Consider the following 26,412-nt stretch of genomic DNA (forward strand, 5'->3'; position numbering starts at 1 on the left):
TTGGCATCAAGCAAAACCAACACACACTAAAGCCCCCTGACGTCACTAGGAGAAGATACAGCAGCAAGAAAAGAGAGCCCCCCCCCTTTTTTTTAAAGGGGCACTAAACTTGACATTTTTCCACAGTGATGAACCTGCAAGCCCTTGACTCTGTAAGCAAAATCAAAACAACAGAACTCCAATATCCCAGCTGTTTATATGCATATTCCCCCTTCCCATCCTACAAAGAGTCAGAACACAGAATGAGTTTAAACATTTATTTAAACAGAAACTCCAAACCACTCCACCCTTTAACCTTTCAAAAAAAGACAACAAACTAGTTTTTCAGCCAGAGTGTCAGAGCAGGCATAAGTTGTGTTTCACTATAACAACTCAGTAGCAATACTAGCAGGAGACTGACACATACAGAGCTAGCACTGCAAGAAGGGGAGAAGTCAAAAGGGTTGGAAATTGCTCAGGGACACTTCTGCCCACTTGCCCTCCCGTTTCTAGGCCAAGACGAAGGTGCTGGCTTTAAACTGCTTTTTTTGGTTGCATAGCTGGCTGGTGTGACATCTGTGGTCTGTAATAGGCACAACCTGGATAGCGTGAATCCTCTAAGGCACGTATGAGATTGCGGAGCACAGGGCATCCTCTGTCAGGGACCCTAATCCTCCACTAGATCCAAGGGGAATCCAGTCTGCGCACCTAGCTTCCCAACTGCAGAGCATTGAGAAATGAGGATAGCAGTGCACTGCAGGAGAGCGACTCCCATCTGCTCAATACTTGCTTATTGGACACAGCTCAGGCTCAGCTCTTCACTCCTCAAAGGCACTGCTGTGACATGACCAACTCGTTCATTTCCAACAGCAACAACCACCATCAAGCTGGGACCCTAACCTGAGAACTGGCTCCAACACACATGGGGGAAAAGAGGGCAGAGTCACGAGGGCAACCCAGTAATGTGGCCACGCCAGGGCACGATGCTTGCCACCTCCCATGAGGGCTGTCCTCCTGCCCTTCCTTCAGTAACGACGGACAGACATACTGGTACTATCCTTGCCCTGAACACTGCACTGTAGAGACTGCACTTGATTGAGCTCTAAGATACTAGCGATAGGCACCAGAGAAAGTTTTTAAGGAGCATTAAATTACAAGCAGAATAGCTTGGCATTCACCTCTAGAGACAAAGGGGGAACGCTAGGTCCCCAAGAATGGTCTCTCAAAGGAAAAGGTCTAGGAGAGGTGGTAGGATAGCCATCTCCAATAGACCCAAGGCAATTCTAGTGATGGGGATGATTTAAGGATAACAAAAATCACAACCCCACTCTCACAGCAATGGTGAGAGGGATTCAGGACTCCTTAGAGTCTTCATGTAAGGTGGGGGGAGGCTAGCTGCTCCTGGGCGCCCCACCAATCCCACAGGCTTAGTCCAAAATCAGTTTACTAAAAAAATTTAAGGGGAATAAAATTAACCTCATTATCTAATGGGAAATGAAGTAATTCTGAACATCAGACCATGCCTCTTCCCATCTCCAATTTCCTTGGGAAAGCCTCTTGCTTCTAGAAAGAGGGTGAATTCTGGCCAGAGACTTGATTATCCATGGTCACTGGGAAAGGCTGCATCCTGTGACCACAGCATTAATGACCTATTCTGGGTAGGAAACTACATTCCAGCTTCATCAAAACACTGAGTGGAAAAATACTGATTTTTCCCACACCCGCACAGAACACGGGTGCCAGGGGCTGAGCAGAACAGAAGCCAAGTAGGGGGCAGCTACAGGCTTACACCAGGAAACCAGAAGCTCTGGCACCCAAACCAAGTTGAACAGCTGAAGGAAGAAATGCGTGACTTAGTCTGAGACCCAGACACTCGTCATCTGTAGAAAGCAGGTAGTCTGAAACCGGGTACCAGAGATCCCATCTCAGACAGTCCCCTCTGCTGCTGTTGGAAACTACACCTGATTCACTTGTCTCTGTGCAGTGCCTGGAAGGTGGAAACCTCTAGGCCCCCAGAATAAAGCCTTTAAACTCTCTCCATACTGGCCACAGCCAAAGGGCCAGAAGTTATGCCTCGAGGCCAGGGACATGCTGTCTGCCATTATCTCCCTAATAGGGAGATCTCCACTGCCTCCAGAATGAGACGTTCTCTGCTCCCTCTGCCCCTGAACAGAGGGGAACAGCCTCATCGGCTGGGCCTTACCATGTGCTAGGGAGAGGATCCAAGTCCTTCACCCTTCTAAAGTGAAGGTGGCGAGTGTTTGGGTTCAGCCTGCTTCGGTAAAAACATGTTTCCTCCTCCTCACACCTAGAAATGCAGTGATGAATACTGGGGTCCCAAAGGCAGCTCCCAGGAAGCAGTGAAACAATGAAAGGGCCACAAGCCGCTACTGGAGCCATCGCCATGATGGGGCTATTCTGCCTCATGTGCAGAATTGACAGATGAGGTACAAAGAGGAGCTGCTGCTGCTTCAATCACTGAGCTGGCCTGGAGCCCAGGGGCCCTCCCCCTCTCAACCTCACTCCTAGTTCATATCAAACATACATGGGTGCTGCTCTGGAGCCTCCGGCCTCGCTCCTTGTCTGCGAGTGACCTGAAGCCAGGAAAGCCGCTCTCTGCATTCGGTTAGTGTGCTGTGAAGTTAGATGGATCCCAGTGGGCTCAGGAGACTAGAGGCTGGAGCGGCACGAGTCTGTTCCCAGGAGACACCAGGAATCTGAATCCAAGTCAGGTTTCGGATCTACTTCCATCTCCTCTTTGACTGTCTGGGTTCCTTTGGAATGAACCTCCACCTGTCAAACACAGAGCAACTCTCAAAACAGCTCTGGGACTGGCTGCAAAGAAGCTAGGAGCTGCACAAAGCATAACTCGTATTCTCCACAGCCATCCGGGACTCTCCACAATATCTGACTACCCATCTCTTCTCACCAGGAGAAATAAAGGGGAATCCCAAATCCCTCAAGGGTTGGGCTGTCCTCACATGAAACTGACTTCTTGGCTTTATTCCTGTTATTACTACTGGAGCCAGCATCAGCAGGTCCAGCAAGTTTTGCTCTAAGAGAGGAGTCTGTTAAGAGCTACTTCCCTTTCTGCAGCCTCCACAGGCTACATAGGAGCCAAGATCAGGGTCCTAAGCCCTCAACACAGGCGTGCACCCAGAACCCCAGCTGACGGGTGCTCACCTGCTGCACTCCCTCTGTCCCCCTGCAGAACCTCTGGAGCTGGGTGCTCAGACGAACAGTTTCCTGCTGCAGCTTCTTCTGGTCATCCAGACACTTTATGACCAGGCCCCGGAGGTGCACCACTTCTGCTTGCAGAGCACTGCACATGCAGCCTGTGACAGGAGACACAGCCTTCTCTCCATCGCATGGCAAGGCTGGACCCAGGCATGTGGGCTGCAGAGACACAGAGGGAAATCAGACCAGGTTTGTGTGGAAGGAAGGGAACTTTTAAACCAGGGGTTGCATATGCCACAAGAAGAGACCATGCACAAAAGGTTATCACCCCAGCTGAGTCCTGACTTTCAAAGCTTCTAGCAGCCAGGCTGTTAGAGTCTTTACTACCAAGCCACTATCTTCCTCCTTTCTCTGGGAAAGCTGATCCTGTGCTCCTATCACCAAAATTCATCTGGTCAACCCCCCTGCCCCTAAAACTGGAATCTGTGCCTGCTCTTGGGACAGATGCTCCTGGAATAAGTCAGTCTCACAGGCTGTTATTTCTCAGTAATTTCCTACAGAAATCCCTCTTCCTTTCTATCCCACAGCAATTTATGCTTTCTAAATAAATTTCCACCTTCTGGTGGGCTTCTGGGCCTCAGGCTTCTACATTTTCAAATGCATTAACTGCATTTTTCTCCAGAATTGATCTCTTTTTTTTTAATCTGACTGAGCTCCTGTTTCATGTTCTAGACTGCCTCGAATCCTTGAATCGTTCTCTTCACAGTATTCGCAGCATCATCTTTGATTATCAACACCCCTCTTTTCCTCATCCAGAAGAATTAGGCCAATCCAACACCCCCTTCCCAGCTCTCCCCATAATTTGAACATTGCTGTTTATGGTCCCAGGATCTTTTGGCCAAGCATTCACTGTGGGAGACTTGGATAATGTTACCCAGGCCTCTGTTTCGGGCTTGTTGAATCCAGTAGACTCCTCAGGGGCCACTTTTAGTCCTTGAAGTTCCTGGTAAGGAAGAGTCTCCTTTTCAGGCTCTGAAGATGCCATGCTCAGAGGAAAGGGGCTGTCAGGCATGGGGATGAATTCAGCATTCTCCAGCTCCTGGACATACCAAAGCAGCACTGTTAGGCCTGCCTGCTTTCCCGCAGTTGACTTCAATCTCCTCAGCCAATGCACCACCACCCTCTTGTGGTAAAAAAGGCAGCTATGGCTAAAGATTTCTTCACACAGCCACAGCTTGAAGTGGGACTGGCAAGCAGGACCCCTCCATCACAGGGCAGCTGGCCCCCCGAAGCTACTGGACAGCTCAGGCAGTGAGGCTGCTGCTGTGGCCTGCCCAGCCCATGCTCTGTTTGCAGAATCAGTCCAGCAGCTATTTCAGAACAGGGCACACAAGCTCGCCAGGAGAGCATTTCTCCACACTCTCTGGTGAAGCAGAACAGAAATTGCACAGGCAACTCTGATTGATAAACTCTTTTCCGAGTATCCCTTACAGAAAGGGCCCCTTGCTTTTCCCCAACCTCGATCCCCATTTTAAGGCATTTCTGAGATAGCACATTACCTTGCGCAGCCAGCCAGGGCAGGAGCTGCTGTCAGCACTGTCGCCCCCCTTAGCTTCTGTAGTGCTGATCCAGCCCCCCATTCCACGATCAGCTTCCATGGTTCCTCGAAAGCCTCCACTGGGATCAGGAGTCTCTGCTTCCCCTTCATTTTCCTCTTCCTCTCCTCCTCCAGTTGTGCAGCTCTGAGCCACTAACAAACAAGAAAAGTGGTAACTTAACACTTTCCTGTCTCTGCTATTCCAACAACCACAACTGTTGCCAAACCCCAGCTGGAGCACAGAAGATGGCTTCCCCAGAAATCAGGGCTGTACAGCTATGGTAAGTGCACATACTGGCAGCATCTCCCTAGACAGCTGCTTACCTCCTAGCACTAGCAGCAGGCCTCCCCAAAACAGGTTATCTGCTGCAATCTCTTGCAGCTTCTTGGCCCCAGCCCTCCCATAGGTCCATGACACTGGACTCCCTCTTTCCAACAGCTTTCATATAACCCCACCTACCTTACTCAGCTCCCTTAGTGAACTGCTCTCATCATTTCCATGTCGAAGTGACGCTTCTCACTAGAAAGGCCTTACTGCATTCTCTGTGCTCCCTTCCGTTTCAGTTCTCCTCTTCTCCCCAGCCTTGGCCCTTCCCTTCCCATGCACTGCACTAACTGGATTTCCTCCCTTCACACGCTTCTGTAAGGCCTTTCAAAGACTAAAAAACCATGCTGCAGGACTGAGCTGCATCCAGTCACAATAACCACTGAACTGGCTTAAAACACAGCTCCCCATGGCTGGTTACTCACCAGTACCAATGGACAGGCCGCTACTGTTGGATCGGATGGTTTTAGAGTTCAGCACCTTTTCTGCAGGGAGAAAGAACACACCTCTTCAGTTACAGGGCCACACAGAAAACAAGGGAACTCCTACAAATGGCACAGGACAAAGCCAATGTTGCAGTCTTACAGTTGAGAAGGGCTCACCACATTCCCCCACAGCAACCTGGCCTGTTTCCAGGCAGGATTTACAGGCCAGGTCCTGGCAAACAGTACCTCATCATAACCTAGCTCCAGGAATAATTCATCATGGACTCACACTTACCAACAATGATGATGGTGTGCCAGCCACGACATGACAGGTCGGGGACATGATGCAGAGATCCAAATATTGGCCGAGGCCATGAGGTACAAATATCTGAGCCATGAGCTCTCTCAGTCGGTGTCATTGCCAGTCTCCCATTCCCACCATTGCCCCAGGCAAAGATATGGTTGTCTGAGGAAAGAGATTCAGGAGCCTCAAGTCACTCACTCTCTGTCAGCCTTAATTGTTGCAGGGATCTCAGCTTCTCTGTTGTAACTGCTATCTAAAGCATCTAATCCACCAGCTCCAGTTTGCCAGTAGGAGAACAAACCGATAATGACTAACAAGCAGCCTGCAAGCCAGCACTCTGCAGCCCCAAGGACAGCAAATGCTTGGCGCTGCACTGGAACAAGGCACAGGGGCCCAGTCTGTGAGGATTTTTTTATTCCAGTGCAGTGCTGTGGAAAATGGTCTAAGAAATGTTCAGTGGGAGCCAGTTAACCACCCTGCAGATCTAGTTCAAAGGAACCCACCACAACCTCACAAAGACCCACTCACCGTCAGTAGCAGCTATGGTGAATTCATCTCCACATGAAACCCTGATCACCTGCTTACCCCCCAAGGGGCCTCCCAGCAGGTTAATTCCCAGGCGCTTCTTATAGTCCCCAACACCAAGCTGTCCACACTTGTTGGAGCCGAAGGTCAGCAGGCGGCCTCGCTCTGAGAGGAGGAACGAGGAGACAGTCACAGCAAGGGCCCAACTCTGGAAGCAGCCATGCATGCAGACAGCTAACAGCAAAAGCCCATTATTTGAAAGAACTCTACTGAGAAGCCAGCCAGGCTGGGAGGGGACAGTGCCAGCCAAGAGGAATGGCTTCAGCTGGGAAATGCCTCCCCAGTTCTTTCTCCCTTTGCTCCCCTTTTCTGATGCTGGGAGGTGGGACTCCTCCAGCTCTCTGACCAAGTTTCACCTTGCCCAGGTAAGAGTCAAAAATGTTTCCTCCACTTTCCCAAAGCATAATTCTTCCAAAACCTCTTTTTTAAAGAAGGCTGGCCTAGCAATTAATGTTGCTGCTTCAGCTGACCAGGAGGCAGCACTCCTGAGGAACAGGAGTCCTGGGTTCCTCAGCCAGGCATGAGCCCTGCTACCAAAGTGTAACCCTCAATGCCAGGATCCTTGCATGGATCCTGCTGCTTCACCCAGAGAAGCCAGGCTGAAAGGGAAAAGCTGATGTAAAGCAACCAGGCAACCAGTATCCATTTCTGAACACACCAGCTTAGAATTCCTTTCTCTGGCTTCAGCAAACTGGGGCCCATCCCCAGGGGCTGCGAGTAGGGCTCACCATCAATGGAAGCTGTGTGCGTCTTCCCTGGAGAAATGGTACGGATCTTGTAGAAGGAGAGCTGCTTGGCCAAAGTAAGGGAAGTGGTGTAGGGCACTTCACAGTACGTCTGAGAAAAGACAACATTTAGATAAGCACAGAGTGAAGGACCAGATGTTCATCAGCTAAGGCCTACTCAAGCAGGTCTTGATAGACCACAGTGTTAACTTAGCCCCCACACGGCTACGGAAAGCTCCTACCAGATTCCATGTCACTGGGTAAGTTACCTTGAAGGAGGCCACTATTTGTTTAAAAACCTCAACTTTGACATGAGCCCATAGGGCAGACAGGAAGCTGAGGAACAATTCACCTCTTCTCACAATACCAGTATCCGTCCTCTTGGACTGGAACTAACAGATTGGCACAAAGCTAATGCACTCCCTGTCACTGCTGTGGGACCTCTATTTCCCCATATGCTACTGACTGCTGGAAGTTGGAACCAGGGACCCAAATGCACTTACATCATGGTTAATTATCCCTGATGTGCACTGATTCAAGCCCAACTTGTTGAACTCATTGAGTCCACAAGCCAAAACTTTGCCTGTCTGGGTGAGCAGGAAAGTCCCATCACAGCCACAGTGAACAGACACAATGTTCAAGGTCTTCGGAACATCCACCTACATAAAACAAACAAATCATGAGAAAATCAAAATCCCAACACCTAGTGCACAGAAGCTGGGCCCATGGAAAACACATATAGAATTAGAGCAGTGGTTCAGCTAGCCTGAGCACTGACAGCACCTAATGCAGTTGCTTCAAATAAAGGTGTAATAATATCATAAAATCTATAGCATACTGAGAAACTCCAGCCACAATACAGAAATTTAAGACATGTCTAGACCTTGTATGCAGACACTTCTGAGCAGAGGAATGAGAAATATGGTGCACAGGCATCCCAGCAACTGGGGTCTACAAGCACCCGACTCAGCCAAGCAGGGCTGGGTCTGTGTTGTGTGGGTGCAATACTGTGTGATTGCAGATATATAGCTTCAAGGCACCAGCTACTAAGTGCGCGTTGTGCTCTGTGGACCCAGTAGTTCCAGTTGACATCAGCCTGGGAGAGCCAGGCATGCATGTATGATGTAGATCTGTCCTGCAGAACACTGCCAGCTAAGAGGAATACCAACAAGCTAAACCTGGCCCAAGTTTATTGTTTTCTTGCTTGTTTCTACTACCCACAATGGAATTATTACCTCTCATTTCAAAAGGTTTTACTTTCAACTCATCTTTAACACATTATGGCAAATTCAAATATTCCCAGTTGTCTGCAATGCTGCAAGTTTCCTCTACAGATCTGAGGTATGCAATTTGGTATTTCCTACTATGACTTCTACAACGTTCTCTAAGTTCAGCATTTCCAGTTTCAGCTTGGAGATCAGAGACATGAATCTCTAAGTCAAGATGTTAGCCAGTTTGAGAGTGGTATGTCAGAGACAAATGAAGCAAAGTAAAGGTAAGACCCTCACAAACTTTGTGATACCTCAGAAAAAACACCTTCCCTTCAGACAGTCAGTATTTCAAAACAGAGACTAATCTGCATTTATGCCCATGCAGATTTTGGGAAGAGGCAGTCAAAGTCCTACCTTCTGAGGGGTGCAATGATCTTCTTCTGAATCCAAGCCCAAGCGCCCTGCATCAGCAGACATTGCAGTGAGAAACGGCCACACAAGGTGCCTGCTCCTAAGAAACAGTATGGTCTCTCCCTAGTCCCAAAGGAATCTCTTCACAGCACTAGAAATCTGCTTCTGTACATCCATCATTGCCTGCCATTTCTGAAGATAATCCATCCCCACTCTCAGAATGACTACCCCACTCCCAGAGAAGCCACCCAGCACCCTACAAGTTCCCCAAGTGAAGTCCCAAGGGCTCAGTCCCCAGTCCCCATTCTCACAAAGAAAGAAAATCCCAAAGAAGCAATCTTTCCCCCCAGGGCATACCAGACAGCCCTCACCCAGGCCCTGCATCACACACCTGCACCAAGCCAATTCCTGGAGGGGGCATGCCCCAGTGCTGTTAGGTCCAGGGAGACTCTACCTACCATACTCCCCACAGCCCCACGTGTAGACTTCTCTGTTCCTGGTCAGAACTGCCACATGGTTATCTCCACATGAGACCTGCTCCACAGGCTTGGTAAGAAAAAAATCCAACTGCAGGGGTTCAAGCACTTCAGAGCCATAAGCTTTGTCAATGCCAATGCATCCGTAATAGTCCGAGCCAAAGGCATACACCTGGCCCTCATCTGCAGGACATGAAGGAAGCGGTCAGCACACAGAGCTTGTATTAGGCTGTGTATTAACCTCTCAGGATGTGGCAAGAGCAATCCATTTTTTGTAATCACCCTCATCTTCAGTGCAGAGGAATGGCATCAGGAGATTACAGAGACTTTTCTAGTTCACACTAAGATGAATAACCTTATGCTACAACCTGCAGCTTTTGCAGGCCATCAGTGTCACAAAATATAGGGCTGAACCCGCCACCTTTTGTAACAGAAACCCACAAATTGACCCTGAGGCTCCCTATGTCACTATCACAGCACACTGAGCATTTGAATTCATCTCTGTCAGACTCTGCCTTTCCAGAAGTGGCAGAGCAAACTGGAAAATCTCTTGTTGAGAATTATGTTTTCAAGGGCAGAGTATGATCTGAATTCTCCTACCGCAGGCAATACCATGGTTCACACATCCTTAAAAGTATTAACAAGATTAGAACTAGAGAGAGCCACCAGGTCTCCAGTTTTCTGAATTAAATAGCAAATCTCAAACCCACCTCTCATTTCATCCTTGGGGTGCCCCAAAAAGGGGCACATCCTCAGCAAAACAGTCACCCTCCCTGGGAGTCAACATCTTCCTCTGTAGAATAATGTGGATCTATCTCCACTATTGCACCTATTAGCTGCAAAACTGATGGATAAGTAAAACATGGAACCTTCTCCTTTGTGGACCAAGCTGCTATACTAATCTTATTGTTAAGGCAAGCCATCTCCACAGCACAGCAAAGCGAGGGTCCACTGTGGTCCCCTTTCAGCTCTTACCTGTGATGCAGACTGTGAAATCATCTCCACAGGACACCTGGCGAATGGCTTTTCCCTGAAGCTTCTCTACATGCTTTGGCTGCCGGTAGGAGGCTTTATCTCCGTGCCCCAGCTGCCCATGTAACTTGGTACCCCCCTGCATGTTCTGTAAGACAGAAACATCTGTAAGGTTAAGTATCCACAACTCAAGAGATAGTGCCAATAATTACAGAGCTTCCTAGGAACAACAGAAAAGAGCAAGAGAAAGTGTCTTAGCTAGTTAAACAGCCTTTTCCCTAGGATATGTGCATAACAGCAGGCACCATTTAAATAGGAGCACAAACTTTCAGGCACTTATGCACTAATGAGGAGTGATCCACTCTCAGACCACCAGCTGATGGGTCTAAGAATCAGAGAGGAATCTCAGCTCCTTCCTCACCGCACTCATCTGCCAGGCCGCCAAATGCACTCCCTTGCTGTAGGACTGCAATTCATCCTTCAGCTTTTTTACCTACATTTCTATATCCTAATAGATGCAAAAAAACCCATAATATGAAACAAATGTCACCGAAGAGGCATCAGGCCTGCCAAGTCTGCAGACAAACCAAAACAACAACTCCAGGTAGTGCTGAAGCTGAAACCAAAATGTTAATAGCCAAGTCAAAATTTTCAATGGCCATTCTTGCAGGAACATCCAGTGAATGTTGCTCAAGTTGCTCCCCTCCAATTTGGATCTCTTTCTTCTCTCACCCACCTACCAGTGTTTCCTAATCTTTCCTAACAGATTCTGTATCATAAATACAAAAGCTGGTGTAAGCCTGGATACCTGCAGGATACCTCTCTGTTACTGACCATGTAAGCCCAATATGACTGGACTCAATTGTTTTAAATGCATTATATGCTACCACTTTTTGTTCACTTTAAGCTGTTACAGAATTTCCACTCATCATGAAAACCAGAGTTGTTTAGCACAGGACAGCTCTGGCTACATCCACAAGTTGCTTCACAGATGACTTCTATAATACAGTGAGGTCAACCATCCCATCCTCTATGATCTCGGAAAACCTTTCTCAAAAATACACAAGCCAACAGAGCATCACAATGCCTCCAATGCATTTCTAGTGGTCAGGAAGAGGAAGAGGAGATGTTTGACTCAGCTTCTGGGCCTACAGGTCCACCACCTACAAGCCTCAAGCACACAGCAAATCTCCAAAACACTTCCCAGCATGATGGAAAACTTCTCCCAAAAATACATTTGCCTCGGGAGTCCTGGGTTAGCCCCAAAGCAGACTGTCTCCTCCATTCCTCAGTGTTCCCCGCAATTAAATTTCTCTCTTTCCAAGCTGCTTGCCCATCTGCTTCTAACAGGCTCATGAATGGTTGGTGGTGGATCTGGACTCTCCTCTCCCCCTTTATACACTTCCTGTGGTTTCTCTCACTTACCACCCAGGTGTAGAGCTCCTTCTCCACTGTCACCACAGCAAAGTGAGTGTTACCAGCACACACCTGGCGTGCACTGCAGCCACTTTTGATGGCATCCAGCTTCTGGGGGGTGGACTTCCCACCCCCCCAAACATACACCTCGCTAGTGCGTGAAGTCACCACCGCAATGGGAGCCTCATTCATGGTACTTGACCTGCACAAGACCCACCCCCGCAAAACACACATGCTTTTAATAATGAATTTATGATCACTGTCACCACTCACTTTCCTACCACATGCTACCAATTTTCCCACGCCCAACCTGCAGCCCTTCAAAACCACTCATGGTTTTTCTTTTCATCAACTGTTCTCTTCGTTCAGAGATTGTGAGGTCTGAACCACTACAGAGAGGCTCAGAAATAAATCTGTCTCAGAGCAGCAGAGAAAGGAGCCTCCAGCAAGCATGAAAAAATTTCTAGAATCCAATTCAATGTCATTTAAAAAAAATGGGCTTTCACTGAATGGCCATGGAGCTGTTCTCATTTGTGAAACATGAAAGCCTCACAAACGGTCATGAAAACTTGCTCAAAATCTGGAAGCACCCCAAACCCTCTAGCTTCCCTCCACCTCCTCTTTATTTAAGTTTCAGGCATTTCATCCAAAGGCAAAAATATAACTCTTATGCAGATAAGAATCAATTCACAAGCAGATTGCAAAATTGAAGTTGTAATCAAAGCAAACAGTTTGTGAACAACCCATGAACTGAACAACCTCACATAAAGTGCTCGGACAGCAATTTCAAGTTTATGAGGAAAAAAAGGTCAAATTCTATCTGATAATTCAACAGGAAAACAGCTATACATGTCATGGAACATATCTGCCACTCAGAGCAACCCTGTCTTACAGGCTTGCTGGAGACCAGGGAGAATGTTTCCCTACATCCAGTTTTATGAAAGATATTCACATTCATTTCATATTCATTATGAAAGATAGTCAACAGTCAGATAGTCATATTCTTCCTGCTGAAGGGAACCTGCCTGAAAGAGGGGATGTGAAAAGTACATCCTCAGCAGGATGGACCTGAGGTAAGATTCCAGCCATACATATAGGCAGGAATATAAAAGGGAGAGTACAACTTGGAATAATAATAACCATGGAATAAATATGTCAAATTCCTAGCACTTACTGCTCTTCTAAACTACACTATTCCATTAACGCTGTCACAGTCTAACACTTTAATGAAAGTTCCTCTCTGGGGAACTGTTCTTTCCAGACTTCCTTTCAAACACATGCCCAGATAATTACCTTGGTCGCTTGTTTGGCCCATTAAGCAGTGTGACTTTCTCTTCCATCTCCCTGCCAAAAGAGAAAAAGCATTTTAGGAAACAGCGACCTATCTCCCAAAGCAATTTACTGACAAGCAGCATACACAGACTGCTTTCCTTTTCAATAAAAGCCTGCTCCCTCTTGGAGGAAATGTGGCAGCTGTTTACCATCTCACAGTAATACACAGTAAGTAGGGCAGAAGTAATGTGCCATAGAGCTAACAAACTTCCAGGAGAGCTAGTGACAGCCAACTACATATACACCAGAATTTGGCCAACCAATACCCACATTGTGTGAGAATGACTTTAAATGGCTAAATGTTATCAGGATTTGGGTTTTTACACGAGCAAGACAAAACTCAGCAACTTTGCTGCCCACCAAATAAAATAATCTTTGCATAAGGGGCTAAGTCTACTGTCCCGAAAGCAGCCAAAGTAGGATCCAAACAGTCTAAAATCCTGGTCCATCTTTCATAGAAAGACACTGCACGGAGGCTGATGGTCGATCTGAGCTAAAATTGACCATGTTCAATACACTTCCCCAGGAAAAGGGAGGGAACAAAGGGAGAAAGTGCAGGATTAGCCTCATTGCAGGAGTTGTATATTATAAAAGACCTTCTCCAATGACCATACAAGGATCTAAGGGTAACCCTTCATTCACAGAGATTTAACCTGAAGAGTGAAAACCAGCATTCTTCAAAGGAGCCTCAGAAAGGGATGCCTCAGGGTTCTCAGTACAACAGCTGCTGAGGCAAGGGATGCAGAGGCCCTTCTCACCCAACCCATGTGCCAACAGACATAGGGATTGATCAAAGACAAGACAGCAAAAATGCACTTTCTCCTAATGGATGAAATCTACTTCAAAAACCACCTCATGCCAAGCACAAATTAGTCTAAGGACTGTGCTTCAAAAGCATCAACACCACAAGCCCTCCTGTTCTCCCTGACACCTCTGGCTCACCCAGGTCTCAGGCAAAACTATATGGTTACCTCCTACGTTTGCTGAGAAGAGGTTGTTCAAGCAGTTCATCTGCAGTAGGTCTCTTCTCCGGATCCTGAAAGAGGTGAGCAACAAGTCACTCCCTGGGAAAAGCTCATCATCTATAATAAAATCTTGGGCCAGAAGACCTCATGCAAGGGTGCATGGTCTTCTTTCCCTGACTCTTTTCACAAGGGAAAGGAAAGAATTAAATATTTAGAATGAACAGCAATAAATGCCAGGAATGAGCAGTATGGACTTCCCCACTACAAAGATATCAATACTATGTTTGCTTCCAAGAAATTAATTCCCTACAGAAATGCAGAGTCATGGTCAGAAAGCCAGAACCTTTAGAGACTGTACCGAACTGATGCTCCCACTTTCAAAGTGCTGCATAAGAAAATGATCACTTCAGCCAGCCCATAAAATAAGCAACATCAGAACAAATCCAGCACCCCTCCTAACCCTGCAGGACTGAATGGCATCTTGAGAGGATGCTTTCAGAGGACAGGAGGAAGCCCAGCCTTAGTGATACATCAGGCCTCACAGATATTACCTGGCATCAACATCCCTCATGCTGAAACATGCATGTCAGCCCCCTCCACCACCATGGCATGGCTTAGGCAGCTCAGCAGGGGTGTCTGAAAATTGAAAAGTATCTCACCAACCTGATCAAGGCAGGAATTGACCATCTGGATCAGCTCCCGAGAGTAGATAGTGGAATCAACCTCCATGGCCCGATTCCCCTGTACAATCTTCACACAAAGGTTCAGGGGATTCTAGACAGAAAATAGAAATCAGCTGTAAAAGAACTGAACTGGACAATGTGTTCAATGGGGAGAGACGCTAGAGGCCATCAACATTTACTCTCTCCTTCTGTGATCAGAGAAAGGACATATCCTTCTTCTTCTCTGCCTAGGAGGTTCTCCAGGAACCTAGTAACTATTTCTGCAGACGTGGTACTTCTGATAGCTAGGACTTGGTGGTAACATCCACCTTTTTGTCAAATTCCCTAGCAGTGGAGGGAGGGTAGGCTCCTCTCTGCACAAAAGCTCCTATGCAGCATAATGCCATTGAAACACTGCACAGAAGCACAGTTACTGGGAACTTGGCAGCCCTGATGAGAGGAAGGCAGGAAAGGATGATATTTTGACATAGTTCTTTAAGGGTTACAAAATCTTGCACCAGGTCAGCTAGCTGTTCTCCCCATCTCGTAGCACATGCTGGCAAATCACCTATGCCAGTCAGTAATGCTTCCTTTCACCCTCTCAGTGCCAGCTGACCACATTTCTCTTGCATCCTAACTTTGAATAAGGGCAAGAGGATTAAATCTTATGAAATCCAAGGCTGGAAATTTTCCCTACAGAATGCTGCACAGAAAACTTGTAACTTCCAATGCTGAACCAAGACTACCTGATCACAAACTTCCTCTTCTGGATGAAAGGATGTTTCACTCGCAACAGTGATACAAATTAGCACAGCTTGCATTTCTGTATCTGATAAACTCAGTGCTGCACACAGGGTGGGTTTGTCAGAAGCTGGAGAGGTACTGGCAGTGCAGGGTAGGGGAAATCTTGCATGTATTTTCTCTGGCTGTAGTTGGCAGTCCCAGGCCACTGTTTTCTTAATCAGTAGATTTATCAACAACGAAAGAAAAACAGGAGCTAAGAAAAGCTATGAGCCAAGTGCGGATCGCAGGATGATGAAAATCAGGGTACTCAGTCCATCCTGGTTTGCAAACTTACTGTAGCATCAAAGGTCCTCTTCAGAGTGAGAAGTTCAAAGATGACACAGCCCACAGCCCAAATATCTGATTTGAAGTTGTATTTCACACCCTGGCAGAGTTCTGGGGACATGTAGTATGGAGTTCCCACCAGCTAGGAAAAAAAGAACATTTAAATATCAGAAATAATACAGCAGCCTTCAGTTCTGGAGCTCTGCATCCATCATGCTCACATAGGTCTATCAGAGCTGGATGCAGCTGCAACCCAGCAGTCAAGAGACGCAGACCATACACCCCACCAACACGTGCTAGAGGGAAGGGAACAAGCACATTTCTTCCCTTCCTACCCACAAACCTGTGCCTGCATTTCTTAAAAGATCCCCGACACCACCTTGCTCAGATTCTGATGTGTTATATACCGCTCAATAGAGCAGCAGTCATGAGAAAACAGTGAGGACTTGCCCCTCTTTTAAATGCCTTATATTCAGAGTTAATCAGGGGTTCAGGTAGTGACCAGACATATGGAAACCCTCCGGAGAGGCCAAGGGAAAAGGGATCTAGCAAAGCTTCCAAATGCAGACGCTAGCCCATGGCTGTGGAGCCACTCTGTCTGATCACAGGGTACTGCCAGGACAAAGGCTACTTTGTCTCTGAATAAAGAGGGGTTACTTCGGGGTCGTAAGTAGAAAGCTGGCATGAGTCCGACCTGAAAGACTTTCACTTCAGAAGTGAAGCTTTCCTGAAGAATTGTTTAAAACAAAAAATAACCCACCCACACACACCCAAATCCCAAACCCCACCATTTAAATATGGAAACCCTCCCAGCTACAACAGAAATAGTGGCATAGCTCAAAGTCACAACAAAGAGAAACAGAACAAGCACGATAAAAGTTGTAAGAATGAAGCTTCCAGATGAATGGAGCTGACTTCCTAGCAAGGAACCAGACAGTGGAATAAAATGAAAAGTACAGAATTTAGGAGAGAGGGAAATATTTATAGCTGCCCTCTTTTCAATTCTCTCAGCAAAGCTCCAAGAACTACAGAGCTGGCCTTTCATTAGCTCTGCTGGTATGCCAGATACCTAATGGGCACATTCAGAATCTATCGTCTACCTTCCATTTCCCTTTACACAGCACAACAGCTAGAGCTATGTGAGTCCTAATCATAGGAAGGTTTAAAACCCCACCTAGCTGGAATATCACAGGGAAAACTAGGACACTGCTCTTAAACCCTTTTTAAGAAAAGAATAATGTAAACTTTTTAGAAGACAGAAGCAGACATATTTTCTATATCATCATCCTTGACTGGGAGAAAGGTTGGTAAATTAAGAACTCAGCATTTGGTAAGCAAGAAGTTAACATTTTACAAAATCATAATTTGACTGTTATGATTACAACCTCTGTAACAAAAAATATCGACAATAACATGTTATGGACTCATTTCACAGAGGAGGTCTTCCAGACTGCCATTGGTCATTAGATCACAAATTGAGCAAATGGGCTGGAGCACAGCAGCATATACAGAACTAAAGAGGGTTGAAAGTACTCAGTTCAAGATTTTTCATCAGTCAAAAAGGAAAGAAAAGTAAACTTGTCGTGTTGTGTGGCTTCATCTACACATGCAAATACAAACCTGGAAAGTCATAGTACAGACAGTGCTTTCTCTGAAAGTCAGAAGCCCATGAAGAACATGACATACCAGAAATGGTTTTGCTAGACCAATATTTAGCAAGGACTATATGCAATATCCTTGAGTTCCCACTTATTATGGAACTACACAAAAACACTCATGTTCTGGAAGGAGGCTGACGAGTGTTTAATTATGCATCCTATCAGGACACCAATAGTTTGCATTAAATCTAATAATAAGCCCTGGTAAGGGGAAGTGAGAGCTGGCTGGTATCCTAAACTATAAAAGCCTTTAGCAAATTGGAGCTCTAGACAATGTCTCCCTTTCCAAGTCTACTGCTCACGACAGAATTAATAGAGCTGGGAAATGCAGGCCGAGGCATTCAGGTGGCTGCAGTACAGCTTACCCTGTATCTTAACTCTGGGTGTGAAACTGCTTTCTGGAAGGGTCTGGAACAAAGCCAATGTTGACAACCTTCTGGTAGAATTAATCTCTTCTGCAAAGCTTTACCCCCCTTCAGGAGCATTACCAATAAACCACACTTTGTTACCAAAAGGAAAGTGAATGCCTCTCTTGCATCTTTGAAATTCAGTTCAGAGCCTGAATATCAAAGTTAAAGGACAAATATCTATGGCACAATGCAGTGTCAGGCAAACATATCCAAGCCAGCTCAGACCCAGCAGAGGAGAAATACCCCTGTAAGCACAGCAGCATGCCAAACTAATTTGGCTTACTAAGCTGCACTTAACTACCCCAGAGGGAAAGCTATGTGACATGACTATACTGCTGCCTCTGTCCCTGTGGATGGTATGGATGGCCTTCATGTTATATAGATTCACCTTTGGAAGTACCACATCTAGGCACCAGGGAAAGAAGAGCAGCGCTCCCTAACATAGCTATACTGGCTCTGGTACAACTACATGCCCATAATGTCATTTATCATTAGTCTATTGCTGCTTTGCAGAGAGACAGATCTTCAGAAGGTAACCTGGGAGTAAGGATAACTGCAGGCTGCAAAACATCAGCAAACATGTTCATGTTATTGAGATAGCCTAGGTGGTGGAGAGGCAAAGAAAGAACAAAGAAAACAGGCAGCAAGAAAACTACAGCATTTCTGGTCTTCTGAAAGGCATGCAGAGATAAAAGGAAAAAAAAAATCCGTTCTGCACACAAGGCAGATACTCACAGTCTCAGCCATAGAGTACTCAGAGTTCAGCTTCTTTGCCAACCCATAGTCTCCTAATTTAATCAGGTTTGCCTTGGTTAGAAAGATATTTAATGTCTTTATATCTCTGAAAGGAGGAAGAGAAATGTAGACATTCAGATACATTTCCAGATTTCACAGTTTTCCGCACATTATCATCCTTTCTTCCCCCCCCCCACATGAAGTAACTTCTACTCTATTAGCACCTTGTCATACATGCACCTCTCCAAAAGCAATGTGACCCCAAGCACAGCGGTGGTAACTGCTGCTATCTATGTTTTATCATATCCCAGCACAAACACAAGACAGTCCAAAAAGCTCAGCCTCCAGACAGCTATGTAAAGACCACAGAGCAAATATGTTTTTTTCCCCCTCTCAACCCTTTCTCACATGAAGGCCATTGGACAAGTCTTATTTTTCCTGTTTTTATAAATGGACCAAAACCAGATGTCTCTGAGCTCACCAAAAACGTAAGTATATGCATGAATGTGTATGTAGGCATATATATATATATTTTTTTCAAATGCACACACAGAGTGTAAAAGATGCCACTCTAGAACTTAAGCATAACATCTTTCTACCTTATGCCTTAGACAAAAGTCTTTATAACATGATATACTGTACCTAGAAGGTCAAAAGGCAAATGGCCACTAAAATGCTGAATTCCAAAACTCACTGAAAACATTTTGTCCCAGACAGAATAATTTATATTTAAAGTTTCACAGATCAATACAAGAGGCTGTAAACACAGTGAGGAAGCCCCTGCAGAATATGCTTCCCATGGCCAACACTTCATAACACCCCCTTTTCCTAACGTACCATCAACAACTTCCCAGTGTAGATCAGGACAACACCAAGTAAAGCAGCACTTTGCATTCATCCACTTGGGGCATCGCAAAGTCCTGGGTCACTCTGACAATGTCTGCAGCAGAAGGAAATCACTGCAAACATTTAAATAACTGTTCAATTTGTTATTATGGAAGAATTTGGAGCCATAGGTGTTCCTAGATTGTGAACCTTGCTGTCAGGATGGGTAACAGAGGTGGTAAGCAGGAAATCATTGCAAAGCAGGACAGACATGACATCTGCTTTAAGTCAAAAACATACGCACTGCTTTTATGAGCATTAGGCACCAACCCTTCATTAGCAAGGCTCTACCAAAGATCAGAATGGCAGCAATCAGGATGCTATCCCACAGAAGACATCCTCATACAGCTCTCCTCATTAGTTACAGAAGGATGCGGCCCACCATGTGATCCAAGCATGCTGAAAGTAGCTGTCTACATATGTGGTACTCCCCAGAACACCACGGCCTCCTTACTCTGCCCATGCATTGGGCACTCTTGAAGCACATAAGCAATGAATTTTACCCTTCCCAAATAGAAAAGGGCAGCAGAAAAAGGTAACTAGCTACTCATTAAACTCTCAGAGTCAATGTCAAAATTACCATGACCAGCTAACAAACTATATTATTTCCTTAATTAACAGGCCAAAGAAATGGGATTAAGCCAAATGCAGGACAAACCTTCACCTGGCTGGATCTTACAGCAATGCACCAGTGCAAAATCTCCATCACTGTCAGCCTTCAGGAGTTACATGAGGATGTACATACAATCTGCAGCTATTACTTGTGAAGCAGGAGGGAAGTACCCTCAGCCACTGGAGACTGCTCCTTCCTACCCAATTTAGCAAACATCATTTATGTGCTATGGCAATAAACAGCAAATTTACTCCCTTCCTACATGGATTAACTCTTTATTCACAGAGCTGCAGCAATACACAGATAGTAATTCCATTTTTATATAGAAGATTTCTTGCACTTTTATTACAAGATATTTTCTAGCCAACAAAAATTTGTGATAGAAGTGATATTTAATGTCTGAGCAATCTAGCTACACTTTGAACAGAGAAGCTCAGTGCTTGCTTTAAACACAGAAGCAAAGGCTACTCAAAGGAGTTCTGCACTCACATCTGAATCATTGTTTCACTTTAGCTTTACTGCATGCCACACTTACCTGTGAAGAATCCCTGCCCGATGAATGCAGCTCACAGCTGACACAATTTGAAAGAGATACCAAATCACCACCTGCAAAGGTAGGAATAAAGCCTTATGTGAGATTCAGAGAAAACAGGTGCACCTGACATACAGAGGCACAACAAGAAGGCCTAACTGTACTGTTTAGATGCTCTTTTGGGAAGTATGTAAATTTGTCATTTCCTTGGGAATTTCCTGTTTCAGAAATCTCTGAAAAGAGGGAAATTCCAAAAGTTGCTTGTTCTAGAACCCCTCATAGTGTCTGTCCTGATAAGCGCCACAGAAGTCAAAATTCATTAAGTGAAAAGAAATGGGAACAGCAGCTAATAACCATCTGTGAAAGATCTGTTGTTGGGCTCTCTAGAATGAGAACTTGGACCATTGGAATGAGAACTCTAGAATGAGAACTTGGACCATTTAATATTCACCATGAGCCAGTAGACCTTAAAATTCATTATATAAGAAAAATAAGTGTAATTATCACAGAACGAGGTGGAAGCAGAGAGTGGAAAATAAGCAAAGAAAGAAAGAAAGAAAGAGGAACAGGTAAAATCCATGGTGATACAGATTCAAAGTAACTACTAAATGAGGCTTACTCTGAAAAGAACCTATAGAATGGCTAAAGAGTGAGAGAAATTGAACACCGACCATGAAGAAACACAGAAAGAGATTTTAAAGTGAAATGTTAGCCAAGATGATAAGGTGACCAAAGTCAGTTGAGTGGTCTCTTTCTGTAATGCCAGGAGACAGCCAAAAATGAAAGGAAAAGATTTCTGATAATCCATAAATGCTTGCAATATTCAATAGGAGAAGAAGGATGTCAGTCCCCAGATCTACACAAAAATTCCCCCAGCATTACTGCAGAAAAAGTATAATATAAATACTCAGATAAACAGTCAGATCCCCACAACATCAAGTCAGCCCCACTGTCCCCTCAAACCAGTCAAAATTACCTCTTCTTCAAATAACTTGTCTTTCTGTCGCAGAATCTTATCGTAGAGGTTCCCTCCTGTAATTATAAGTGAGTGAGAAAGACAGAGAGGTTCATCTTGGTTAATGGCAGCAGTTATTCTGCTGAGGTACTGCTGAGAATACTCAAATCCCATAGGAGATCTGATGGTTCATCACAGCTCTCCCTCAGCACGCTTCACTTAAACTGGTCAGGCACTCACAAAATTAAGTTCTTCTTCCATCTAAGAACTTCTCTGGCATATCTAAGCTTAGGCAGAGATCATTCTTTTTTCAACAAAACCATTCAATACACTCTGAAAGACGAATCAGAGAAAGGCTAGCAGTCCCTACTTTTTCACCTGTCAGTGCTTTTTGGGATATGCAAACATTTATAGCCTGTACAGCAAATCATGTGAGATTGTCCTGCTGAGCAGGACAAAAAAAGATAACAAATAAAAAAACAAAAAAAAACCCAACCCCAAAACAAAAAACAATTACAAGTTCAGAGAAGTCCCTGAAGGCAGCAGTTACTGCCTTTCCATACTTATTGCCCAGCTCTGACCTGCCCATTTCCTTCATCTGCCCTGCCAAACACGTCGAAGAAGAACTCAAAAACAGGGTTGACAACAGCAGTAGAACCCAAACAGAAGCCAGAAATCAGCAAATAGCCTCTTCAGGGTGCCACAATTTGAAGACTGCAGACTGAAAATCAAGAATTAAAAGAAATGATGCACAGATTGCTGCAGGCAGGGAACAGTAAGAGAGTCCCTGCCAGATTAGAATCTTACTAGTAAATCCCAAATCTCTGATCACATCCTATTGCTATTCCACTTCCCAGTTATCATATATTATGTCCTAATAGTAACAGAACACCAGGCCCCCTGTTCCATTCCTAAAGGAATGGTGCAAGACAGTTTTCTGCTGTATGTTTTTTCCAAGTCTGTCAAGTTGTAGATGTCCAAAAAAGGTGACAATGGCTCCTTTGACTCCTTGAGGGAGTATTTCAGACTTCCACATTAGGAAGATTTTTCTGATACTCCAGTTAAGATTCCCTTTGCTTATGTTCTTCTCATTCTGCCCTGTTATAACCTCTCAACATTTATTTTTCCTGTCCTACATTCATGCTTGCAAATTATCTGTAAACAACTCTTTGCATTTACAAATTAACCAAAGTATTCATTTCTACCTCTTCCCATGAATCTCTTTCCCCATGTTTCAGACTACACAGGCTTTTAGTGATTTCTGTTTCTCAACTCTGAATTTTTTTTCATCTTTTCTGCAGCTTTTCTGAACCAAAGTGCAGCACGCTAGGCGCTATATCACCAAGATGATATGCCAGCAGAAAATTTAGTTCTCAGCTCAGTTAATCAATACCTCTAAGCATACACATGCCGAAAAAAAAAGCTTTATTTTTTTGTTTCATCTAATCAGTTTAACTTTTGACCCCCTGTTTTCTCTTCAACACATCTATTTTATAGGCTGTTTCTTCCCTCAAACTATTGCAGATGTATTCACTGATACTCTTCCATGATAAATCCAAGTCTCATGGCCCTACCATGCACAGACAGTACTATATGCAAATCACCAATTCAGTTTCTTCATTTGTGAAGAGGGGAGAATATTTACTCAAATTTGAAAGCCTTTTCTAGATCTCCAGAAGAGACATGCCAATTAAACAGCAGAAACTTTCGAAATCTGGCTATTTTTTTTGTCTCTGCTGTGTTTCTGGATTCTGAGAAACATCTGACAGTGTCCAGTCTAGCCTTACTGTAAAAATTACTTACAAATTATCTTGGACTTGTACACTGTAAAAAAAAAAAAAAAAAAAAGCCACAAAACAACTACTAACACAACCATTGACAAAAATGACACCCATAATTCTAAACCAGATTCCCTCTTCTCATGCCTCTACTTCTGTACCACCTGCTTGGACTCGGACAAACCCAGGTAATGCAGACTGTACACTCATCTCTTGATTATTGCCCCAAAGTAAAACAATCAGTTTAGAGACATTAACATACATATACAAATGTTAATATTACACGTTTTCTCTCAGTGTCCTCCAATTAATTTATAATGGCCCTAAGCACGCGGTCTTTATGGGGCAGCCAAATAACTCACACAGGGTACTCCTAAAATAAATGGAGCATCAAAGGGCTAACGTTTCCCTACTACTGCACAGGACTCCACTCTCTGTGAGAGCAGAAAATGATGAACTTGGGAAGTGAAAACAGCTTTGGCCTATTTGCCAACCAGCAACAACAGGTTCCTTCCTTGACACCCTTTGAAAATATTCTGTGCAAGTCCTTTGCCCTCCACAACCTGACCCAGCAAAAGCTGTTTGTCTAAGATGATGAAAACATGATGACAGCCTTTTCCACAAAAAACCCTCTCTGATAACATGCCAAGGCTTAACGTAGCCCCCAAACACACACAGGATACCAAGGGAGCTGTCCTACTCATCCAAATATGCACACTATACCACCCCTTGTTCTGGAAAGCATATTGTATATGTAAGTAGGTAACCTGTTCTAACAGTATTAGCTGTATTACCTCTTCTTCCAGCTGCCTAACAGCAGCTGCAGCTCAGCCCCTCATACTGAATCCTTCTGCCTCCCCATCCCAGCAGGGATTGGTCCCCCCGCAAACTCCAAGTAACACCACTTGATCTACTCTTGGACAGAATTTGAAGTTTTTCACCACCACCACCAGAAGGACTGGGTTTTCTCTGGCATTAAATGTAGAAGCCGACAGTGTCAGGCAAGACAGAGACCTGATTATACTGGACAAGCAGATTTTCAGCTTTGATTTGTAATTGCCAAATGAAGGGGTCTATAAGCAACTGTACTAAAAAAAAACCCAGCCTCATTCTGTACTGGTAGAGAGGCCCAAATATCCTCATAGTCTTTTCCCACTGCTCTCCTAAAAGGACAAAGCAAGGCGCATTAGAAGTGTAGATGAATAATAACCCACAACAAATCGGAGTGTTCTCAATCTCTTCTTCAGCAGCTACACAACAAAATTCATCTCCATGCCTCTGCTCCCTAGAGGATACCCAAGCAGTACTCTCTGCAGGTTCTGTGGGAGGGTAACTCGGCAACGTGGCAGCCCCCTTCTCCTAGGTGGGAGTAGGGAATCTCACCATTACAGTACTCCAGCTCAATCAGCAGCGTGGTGTTATCCATGAAGTGATTGTAGTACGCAATGATGTTCTCATGCTGCAACAGAGCAAGGATAACGATTTCATTCAAAGCATCACGACGCTCCTTTTCTGACAGACGGGTCAGGTCCACCTCCTTCCACACTACAAGTGAGTCATCCTGAAACACAAAAACATCTTTTAATTAAAACACACTGCTCTGAGAAGAACAGCATGTGCCTTTATTGCAGGAAATTAAAATTTCAGGAAAGGTAAACAGACTTTCAGCCTCTTACAGGTTTCAGACAAAGATTCTTCACAAAAATAAGTTTGAGTTTTTCTGTTTGATGCTAGGAATAGCAGCCCGAAGCCATCTTTCTAGCTGGCTGGCATCCTCTTTGAAAAAAAGAGCTACAAAGGTTTCCAGGGAAAGGACACAGGGTTTGTTTTGTCTCAGTCAAGACTAAACATACTCTGGTCCAACATGGGGGAAAAAAAGTATATTTCCAACCCTCTGGTTGTAGGATATTGTACAATACTAACCATTATGAACACACAGCTATTCCTAAAAATCACTGAGGAAACAACAAGAAATTTAGTTTGCCCTTATAAGACCCACCCACACTGCGGATACGCTCGAGCGATCTGTTAAGCGGGCAGTGTTCCCTTACAACTGTTCAAGCTGTGGCACCTCAGGGTAGCTTCCCCCATGAAGAAGCTAAAGATTTTTCCTTGGGAACCAAGCCAAGTGCTTCTCTTTGACAGCCGTTAAAAAACAATTATAACTGAACTGGACATATTAAATGACTTGGGAGCAAAGGAAAGACTGTTTTTTAACTTGTTGCACCTGATTATGCTGAAATTCTCATCACGCGAGAGAGTTACCTGTATAAGATGCCCCCATGTCCTCTGTGACTGGAAAAAAACGTAGAAAAATCAGGAATCTATTAGCGTCGGAAGAGTCTTAACATCTCCCTACGAAACGCTACGGACCCGAGCGACCGACCGACCCCGCGCAAGCGGGTCAAAGCCAGGCTGCGGGCCCGGCCGCCGCCGCCCGCCTGACGGGGCTCCGCGGCGGCAACGCCAGGCCCGGCCCGGCCCGGCCGCGGCGGCGGGGGAGGAGGGGGAGGAGGGGGAGGAGGAGGAGGAGGAGGAAGGAGGCGGAGGGAGGCCCCGCGGCCCCCGGCCCCCTCCCGCGGCCTGCCCGGGCGGGCAGCCTACCTCGGTGCGGCGGTAGAGCGTGGCCTCCCCGAAGGCGCCGCGGCCCAGGATGCGGATGGGGATGTAGTGCAGCTCCTCCTGCTCGCCGGGCAGGCTGCCGCCGCCGCCGCCGCGGGAGCCGCCCCTGCCCGAGGACTCGCTCCCGAAGTCGGAGCTGATGGAGTCGCAGTGCCGCTCGTACTTGCCCAGCGACATGGCGGCGGCGCGGCCCCGCTGCGGCTCGGCTCGGCTCGGCCGCGGCTCAGCGAGGCCCCGCGGGCTCCATGGTGGCTCCCGCCGCCGACCCGGAACCGCTCCCGCCGCCGCCGCCGCCGCCGCGCTGACCCCGCGCTCCCGCCCCGCCCCGCCCCGGCGCCGCGGCCTACTCGTAGGCGCGCGGCGTGTGCCGGGCGGGAGCCGCCGAGCCGCCGCGCCCGCAGGCAGCCGGGCCCCCAGGCTGCGGCTTCTTTTCTCTAGGGGCGCCAAAGCAGCGTAAGGTGCCTCCTCCATAAACCACTTAAATCAACCAGAGAGTATTTTAAGATTTAAGCGTGTGGATCAAGCACGCCGGCCCCGCGCTGCACATTTATTAGTTAGAGGACGGACCTTCCATCCAGGCCTGTGAGGCTTTTC

At 45.9% G+C, this 26,412-nt stretch overlaps 1 protein-coding gene across 3 annotated transcripts; it reads right to left on the bottom strand.

The window, feature by feature from the left end:
• Nucleotides 1-243: 243 nt before the first annotated feature.
• On the bottom strand, nucleotides 244-26,029 carry NEK9 (NIMA related kinase 9). 3 transcript variants are annotated; one of them, XM_067296827.1, is made up of 23 exons: nucleotides 25,801-26,029; nucleotides 25,462-25,491; nucleotides 24,580-24,757; nucleotides 21,440-21,495; nucleotides 20,467-20,537; nucleotides 18,434-18,539; nucleotides 15,641-15,772; nucleotides 14,564-14,674; nucleotides 13,907-13,971; nucleotides 12,897-12,947; nucleotides 11,613-11,805; nucleotides 10,191-10,335; nucleotides 9,198-9,398; nucleotides 8,743-8,789; nucleotides 7,621-7,776; nucleotides 7,121-7,229; nucleotides 6,336-6,497; nucleotides 5,799-5,969; nucleotides 5,504-5,563; nucleotides 4,716-4,906; nucleotides 4,091-4,255; nucleotides 3,163-3,375; nucleotides 244-2,772 (listed from the first exon to the last, which is right to left on the bottom strand). In XM_067296827.1, the coding sequence occupies exons 1-23, from the start codon at nucleotides 25,993-25,995 to the stop codon at nucleotides 2,650-2,652; spliced, it is 2,931 nt and encodes a 976-aa protein (XP_067152928.1). In that variant the 5' UTR covers nucleotides 25,996-26,029; the 3' UTR covers nucleotides 244-2,649. The 3 variants fall into 3 exon arrangements, with proteins under 3 accessions (XP_067152928.1, XP_067152929.1, XP_067152930.1); XM_067296828.1 differs by lacking the exon at nucleotides 25,462-25,491; XM_067296829.1 differs by lacking the exon at nucleotides 5,799-5,969.
• Between the last annotated feature and the right edge of the window lie 383 nt (nucleotides 26,030-26,412).

Source organism: Apteryx mantelli, chromosome 4 (genome assembly GCF_036417845.1).
Source record: "Apteryx mantelli isolate bAptMan1 chromosome 4, bAptMan1.hap1, whole genome shotgun sequence".
Taxonomy (NCBI): Eukaryota; Metazoa; Chordata; class Aves; order Apterygiformes; family Apterygidae; genus Apteryx; species Apteryx mantelli.